Source organism: Thermobia domestica, chromosome 11, assembly GCF_964235325.1.
Source record: "Thermobia domestica chromosome 11, izTheDome1.hap1.1, whole genome shotgun sequence".
In the NCBI taxonomy this organism is placed as follows: Eukaryota; Metazoa; Arthropoda; class Insecta; order Zygentoma; family Lepismatidae; genus Thermobia; species Thermobia domestica.
In genome coordinates, this window is record NC_137464.1 from 261,370,393 (window position 1) to 261,378,772 (window position 8,380).

An 8,380-nucleotide genomic window follows, 5' to 3' on the forward strand; every position below is an offset into this window, starting at 1 on the left:
GAACACCTACGGATAGACAATTGAGGGGGTGGGTGGGCACCACTGTTTCAGGTATATTTTTGGGGGGCAGTGTCCCTCGGAGGAGATAAGATTAATACGTACTAGAATAGTATCAGCAGTGGGAGATAAATATTTTCAGAATACAATAAATAAGCTAGTTGAGAATGTTCCAAGAACATTGCCAAAGTGGAAAGATGGATTTGGAAAGATACTATGATTTTTTTTTACATGTAAAAGTAAATCTTTTTATCCTCACGAGCTCCTCCGTGGCTAAGCGGTTAGCATACGCGCCTTTGGTGTGGGAGACCCGGGTTCGATTCCCGGCGGGAGCTCATGAGGTTCGGATTCCACGTTAATCAGTAGGTCCACGTCTCATATAGCCTTGCTGCTGAAAGGGACGCTAAACTAAAATCCACTCCACTCCACTCTTTTTATCCTCACCTTCTTCTGTTTCTCGCAAAAATTCGCAAAATATCATCTCTCTATAATTTACGGTTCTCGAGGTATGGCTCCTTAAATCTCCCGAAATTGTACAGTTTTTGGCCAATATCTCGGGAACGGTAAGAATGACACGAAAAATTTAAATCACTTTCTCAGATAGTTTTGATGCTCTATAGAAACGAGAGCTCAAAATTGAAAAATTCGAAAGTAACAAACAGACAAACACAGACATAGAGAATTCAGTAACGATTTTTTTAAAGTTCGTTGATAAATACAGTAAGTATATATTTTATTATTGCTACTTTACAAATGTTCTGAAGCTTGTGGTTGCTCGTACTTCAGAAAAATGTAAGACAAGCACCTGTAGGCTTTGTTAATACGTAGTTTTAGAATGCCCCACCGGCACATGTTTTCTGAAAGAAACACTGGATATGATTATGGATCTTCTTCCCACTTCCTCACTATATTTAACCGTATCTTTTTACACATGCAATTGAAGGACAGAACGATTCACAAAGGATAAACGTAGTATTTTAATATATAGAGTGTGTAGCAAACTTGACTGATGATGTCAAATGCATTTTTCCCTTATAAATCTATATCCGCCCGAGTAATCCTCATTGCGGCTCTTGAGGCCTTTCAAGTTTCCAGCATGCAATAGGTTTTGCCATTCAAATTTAAGCAAAGCGCCTGCAATGTCCGTCAACCCGCCATACGTAATGCCTCTGCTGGTTGCCTAACAATAATATAAACTTTAGCTTAGCCCTAGCAACAATGCTAATCTTATGAACTCAGAACGACCGACATATAAAATGTTGAATAGAATAATAACGGCACCTTTTAATTTTTATATAATAAGAACTGTCAGATCTATACAAAATTTGAAATAGACCACTGAAAACAGCACGTTTCTACAGCTTGTGGTTTCAGAAATTTCATTGTCAAAAGGAATTGGGCAAAATATACAAATGGATTTGACCTCAAACATTTAAACCTAGCACTTTAATATATAGACTAGCTGAACCTGCGCTCTTTACACAGCGCATCATTCATATTTAAGCATGAATCTCCTTGTTATTCCTCACATCTGTACATGTCCCTTTACAGACACAAGTGAAAGAAGTCTTGGTAAAAATCGGCAAGAGACACAGTAAAGGGGAGATTTTATTCGATTACTTTTTCAATATCTCGTACCGTTTGCAAGATTTGAGCCTACTTCCGGTTGGAGTTTTTTTAAATTCATGTATGATCTGTGTTTTCTTTCTTCTTGCATGTCTACGCCTACGTCTTCCTAATGGTCGTTTTCCGGCTGGTCTTCTAGTTAAGATTTTGAAAGCGTTCCTACTTTCTTCCATCCTGGCTACATGACCTGCCCAGCTGAGCCTCCTAGATTTGATGACCCTAATAATGTTGGATAAACCATATAAATTATGTAGTTCCTCGTTATGAAGATTCCGCCATTCCCTATTCCCGTTTCTCTTGGGTCCGAATATTCGTCTCAGGATCTTGTTCTCAAATACTTTCAATCTATGTTCTTCGTTCCGAGTAAGAGACCATATTTCGCAACCATACAGAACAACAGCCATGATTATCGTTTTATACATTTTAAAATAAGCTAATACATTACACATACAATCAATTATAATGTCAGTAATATATGGTGTTCATTGGGCAAAACACTCCAAACAATAAAGATTCAACTTAGACTGGAGAAATGGTTATCCTTCGTTTCTCATTATAATTTTTTCATGAAACAAACACCTGAGAGATATGCACCCCTATATACAATTCTATGGTGTGGGAAGGTATAATAGGTAGGATATGATGCTTTACCTTTTTAATTTTTTTAAATTTCAACACTTCCAGTGTACTCGTAAAAATGTAATAAATAAATAAATAATGGCCATGTTTTTTTTTTTTTTTTAATATTGAGTTAGAACTGGACAATCTACGCAAAATTTACAATCGATTAGTGAAAACGTCATCTTTCTAGAGCCTGTAGTTCCCGAGATCTCACTGTCAAAAGGATTTGACACAAACATATAAACATCCACAAACGTATAGTTTAAAACACTCCAGAGATGGCAGCACAATTCATTTGCATTTATTTCGGAGAAGGTTTATTAAAATGCAAAGGCATTGAACAATAATTTAAAAGGATAAACTTTGTGTAAAAGATCTCTTTAAGTAATTTATTTAAAGTACACCTTTTTTTTAAAAAAAATATTCGTCTTTGTTATAAACGTGAAATCATAAATAACTGTAAATCAAAGGTTTGAAAGCTAAAGTTATAGGTTGGAGCTCAGTCGCTCTTAACTACTATTGTATCATTTTAATAAATAGATAATGATAAGGAAGAAAATTGAAATGACGGAGATATTTTTTAAAGTCTAGATGGCAAATGTGGTTCTCATTAATATCAAACCATTACATCTACCCCAAGCAAAGATATTTCATGTTCTTTCTGTAAAATATGAGGTTTTATATTTCAAAATAATAAGTCATAGAAACTTTTAGCAATTACCAGATATTTCAAAATATATATGTGGAAAATGCTTTTTTTTATTTTAAAAAATCACAAAATTCTCGACAATCACATTCGAACCACCATGCCAGACAGCATTACAAAATTTGACTTTGGTATTCCTTCACTTGGCTCCATCTGTTTTACCTGTAACGGTAGTTTCAAGGTATTTTATACTGCGTAAAGTCGCCGCTGTTTAGCGCAAAGTATCTAAAGGTAACTATACAAGGCCTTCGTTAGTGTTAGAGCTAAAGAAAGGTTTCAGTATTTATCACCGGCAGAAGTGATAATAAATGACGTGGTAAAGATGAGATGATTATGAATGAAAGTAGTAAAGTGGACTTAATTAATACAGTGAATTTTTAAGCTATACACCATTACCATTATACACTGAGACAAAATGTTGCAAGGAGATAAACTGGCTGGGCCAGCTCTACCATATGTGCAACACGTGCATTTGCACGGGGTGGCAAAATATGTCATAACTATATTATTTAAAATAAATATTTCTTGTTGGAAACAGACTTTATGATAATGATAGTTAAATTTACTAAGCTCACCTTCTATTTGAATACTACATTCAAAAATCATGTTTAGGTAGCATTAGTTTAGGGTAACATGGACAGTGCTAAAGTAAATGGTCAAACAAATCGCAGTATGAATTGCTTGATTGTTGTCAAATACAAGAACTCAATTCTCGAACATTAGCAAACACCTGTTCCATTTAGTTAGTTGTCACAGCTTTGATATGAAAACTAGTCTTGTTTTTGTCACAAACAAGTTGCTATCATTGAAAGTGGAAACAAGTTTTCTTTTACATTTTTTAACAGATGTAGAAGGAAAATCAATAAATAAAGTTAAAAGAGCTAGCTGCATTGGAATTACAAAGTGATATATTGAGATTGAAGCTCGATATTGAATTCCATACAAAAGATTACCATCTTTCCTCTGTAGGTATGTTTGCTTTATCTTTCAGTACGGTAACATAGATTATTATTTAAAGAAAAAAAAAACAGATATAACGAGATTGTACTTGTAGTAGTGTTAGACCTTTCTGAGTGCGAGTGTTTTTTTTTCTCCGTCGTTGTTCATGATGGGGTAGTATATTTCAAATTGTATATTTTAAAATTTGTTTTTCTCTGGATAAACAGGACGGCGACAAATAATGCCATTACACGGGGCAACAAATTACCTATCTCCGACCCTGTAGACTGGTTATTTATTTATTTATTTTGCAATATCTAAAAATTCAATACAAATGATTCATAATTTAATGATAATTGTTAATTAAAAACTAAAATATATCCGACTTGAATAATGCTCTAAAACGCAGAAAATAATTCATAATTATTATCTTTAAAATATTTTGACGTCGGTACCAAGTCAAACAAATTAAGTCTACTCATAATATGAATATAGTTATGAAGCATTAATTTATTTGACTTGGTCCTGACTTCAACACTTTTTATGGTTCATTCCCGTTGTGCCTACTTCCCGTTCTGCCTACAGACCCTCCAGCACTTTAAAGAAAATATTTTTAATTATCTTATCTCTAGGCAGAACGGTAATTCCCGTTGTGCCTACTTCCCGTTGTGCCTACTCTTTCGAGACGGGGAATTATGTGCAGGGAGGAATTTTTGTAGGGAATATTTCTTTAGTATTTCTAAAAGCTTCTGTAAAAACAACCACCACCTCTACAAGTTTCATCATACATGGAAAATTGGTTGACTCAGTTGCAAGAATGTTAGACATTGTATGTGAAACAAACATTAAAAAAAAAAAAAAAAAAAAAAAAAAAAGATCTAATATCAAGCAATTTCAGAACAAAATTTTATTTGGGTTTCCAGTAGTTTACCTCCAGCATGCTAAGACTTGCAGTACTAAAAAATGCCACAGTTCACATCCCCAAGACATGTCTGGCCAACTATTAAACAAACAACGCAAGAGGATGCATAAGGCGGCCTTTAAAAAGAGTGTTTGTCTCCATCATATCTCTTTCCTCGAATTGATTGATTCAGTTGCCAGTAACCCGTTTGACATTGTATCTGAAACGAACACGAAACAGACTTACTTCGGGCTAATATCAATTTATTTCACAACCGAATTTTAATCGGTTTTCCAGTAGTTTATCTCCAGCATACTAAGGCTTGAGGATGCATAAGGCGGCCCTTTTGAAAAAAAAGAGCCTTTGTCTTTTACAACACTGCTCCTTCTTTGGCATTACCTTAACAGGTAATTTGACTTCTAACACGATTCTATACTACATGCAATGTTACATATACTTATATTGTCAATGTAAATACTACATATCGTCAATGTTAATACCATATATCGTTAATATAGCCAAGTTTTCTGTTTAATTTAGAGTGCCAGCCCTCTACAACATTATTTGTTCTTCCCTCAACATTATCATATTGGTTCCATATATCTCTGGAAAAGAGAGAAACATTAATTACATAAAACAAATCAAAGCTTGACAATAGACATTCAACAACGATTGGAAGTTGCATGTTAACGTCTGTCGTAGATAACGTTAAGGATAACGTCTGTTGTTTGTTGTTAGTAACACGGTAAATTTATAAGTATTCAGTTTTGTAATCATTACACTAGTATAGAGTTAATTTCAGATCTCTGGTATGAGCAGATTAAAATTTCGTATTGGCATGCAGATCTCAGAAATGATTTTTTATGGAATGAGAATAATAATTACGCTTACCACACTCCATTAAAGACACTATGCACCATTTCATATCCAGACACTTCTGAGCTCACAATTGTAGAACACATAGGCAATACAACAATGACAAACGAAACTAATGGAAAAACATAAAGGACTAAAATGACCGAATGAGTAGGCCTATATATGAAATACTAATCACTGCTAACGTAGATTTCGTTTCCCAAACGAAAACCACATATATTTGAAAAAAAAATCAAACGAAAAACATAGTGAAATAGCGTAGAAAATAAGGTAACTACTATATCGTACTTACTTTGTGAAAATGGCGTCTGCATCGTCCAGCCATGTTTCGACTAAATAGTCATGAAACTTCTCTGCGTTTTGTACTTCCGGGGCATTTTCCTGGAGATGCAGGAACATGTCACCCACTTGCTCCACTGGCACAAGTGGTAGTGCAGCAGCACGTCTTATCCACTTCCTGACCTCTTTGTCTTCTTCATAAAAAGTGGACAACCCCAATGACTGAACTTTCCTCCATAAACATTGGGTGTAATGGAAGAAACACCCACGAATGGCTACATCCGGAAAAACACCAGTAACGGCATTGATTACCGCTCTTTCAAAGTCTATAATCACTGTAGTAGGATTAAAGGAAAGACCATTTGCAGAAGCCGCATCTTTAATGAGAAGCAGCATCCTACGATAGTCTTCCTCTTTCTTAGAAGGCAATAAACAAAATAGAAACGGAAAAGTCTGCCCCAAATATGTCCCATGTATGGTGTACAGCTGCTACTAAAGTAGACGTGAATAACGCTGCTAATAACAAAACTATACCTAGTCATTTTTTCTGAGAAGAGCAAGTAAGATAACATTTAAAATATATGATGAAATTTAAAGGAATAGTTATTCTTCTTACAGAATCTATTAGAATTACTAAAGAAAAAATCCCTAGAAAAGATCCCTCCCTGCACAGAATTCCCCGTCTCGAAAGAGTAGGCAGAACGGGAAGTAGGCACAACGGGAATTACCGTTCTGCCTACAGATAAGATCATTAAAAATATTTTCTACAAAGTGCTGGAGGGCCTGTAGGCATAACGGGAAGTAGGCACAACGGGAAGACACCCTTTTTATAATAATAATAATAATAATAATAATAATAATAATAATAATAATAATAATAATAATAATAATAATAATAATAATAATAATAATAATAATAATAATAACAATTTTATTTTTCTGCTTTTAGAGCTTTTTAAAGCTCATTATCTTTTTAAGTTTTTAATTTCTGCTTGTTAATGCTTTGTTGGTTATTCTTTTATATTTGTTTGTTTATTTTTTCTACTTTTCTGTTACTCCTGTAATTTAGGAAGTAAACTTACTTAAACTAAAGACAGGACACAAGTCTTCGATGTGGGAGACCCGGCGGGAGCTCATGTGGTTCAGATCCCACGTTAAGGTGTTGGTGCACGTTCACAGCCTCGGTGCTGAAACGAACACTTTACTTTAAATTCAACCAAAGGTAGGAACACAACTTCCGATAAAACTGGTCAGCGTACAAAGCATACATAACAACACTAGAAATGAAATTACCGAACACAGTAACGTCTATATTATAAGTAATAACTGTATAACAGTTTCGCCAACTAACTTAAGATATTGACTTTTCTTCAAACACTGAGGTCCCTCGTGGCTGGCATACGCGCCTTTGGCGTGGGAGACCCGGGTTCGATTCCCGGCGGGAGCTCATGAGGTTCGGATTCCACGTTAATCAGTAGGTCCACGTCTCATATAGCCTCGCTGCTGAAAGGGACGCTAAACTAAAATCAACTCAACTCAACTTTCTTCAAACACTGTGTGAACGTTCATTTAGTTCGTGAAACTGTTACACAGATATAATTTTTTAAAAATAAACGACTCTATGTTTAGTGTTTTGATTTCTAGTTTAAGTTATTTAGAATAGTAAAGCTAATATGAACCAGTTAGATAATGCATAACAAATATCATTATGCATTCAAAAAATCTATGTGTTATGGAATTATGCATGAACATATACACAATTGTGTTATTAAAAATGTCAACCATTGATTAATCTCGTGGTCTAGCTCCGAATACTCTGATTAGGATTCATTAGGATTAGGGATGAAATTTACCAGGAACCACCACGAAAGTATAGTGCTTCAAACAAAAGAACATCATTAAAATTGGTTCACCTATTTGGGAGTTAATACGAGAACATACGCACAATGAAGTCGGTTAATTATGGTATTAACACTGCATCCGTTGAGGTGTTCCATATTCTACGGGACACAAGTAGAAAGAATAATCAAAATTGGTGTACTTTTGTCGAAGTTATGTGTGAACATACACACAACACATAATCGAATCAAGAACATTCTCGTTTTTTGAAGTCAGTTATAATTAATTATCAAAATTGTTGATTTTTTTTCTCGAATAGTAGACAATCTTACTTGCGAATAGCTCATTAGATTAGTGAGAACTGCATCGAAATATTGTCGACGGTTCTCGAGATTATATTGCATTGCTAGTATATATAATACTATTTTTTTTTATTAAAATGAATCGTCAATTATTCTAACTTTTGACTAAATATGTGAGGGTTCGGCTTTTTTTGAAAAACGCCTTTTCCATTTTTTTTTTTTTTTTTGCCTAATAAATTTTGGGCGTTTTTGAATATTTGAGTTTCAATGGAGAAATAGCAGTTTGTTCCATTT

The 8,380-nt window shown here is 34.4% G+C and overlaps 1 protein-coding gene across 1 annotated transcript; it reads right to left on the reverse strand.

The window, feature by feature from the left end:
• Positions 1 to 5,954: 5,954 nt before the first annotated feature.
• Positions 5,955 to 6,341, reverse strand: LOC145665534 (uncharacterized). The gene has a single exon (XM_081732839.1). It carries the CDS (start codon positions 6,339 to 6,341, stop codon positions 5,955 to 5,957), a length of 387 nt encoding a protein of 128 aa, XP_081588965.1.
• Between the last annotated feature and the right edge of the window lie 2,039 nt (positions 6,342 to 8,380).

Excerpts from the sequence above, each read along its gene's own strand:
- LOC145665534 (XM_081732839.1), bottom strand. The coding sequence starts at position 6,341 with ATGCTGCTTCTCATTAAAGATGCGGCTTCTGCAAATGGTCTTTCCTTT.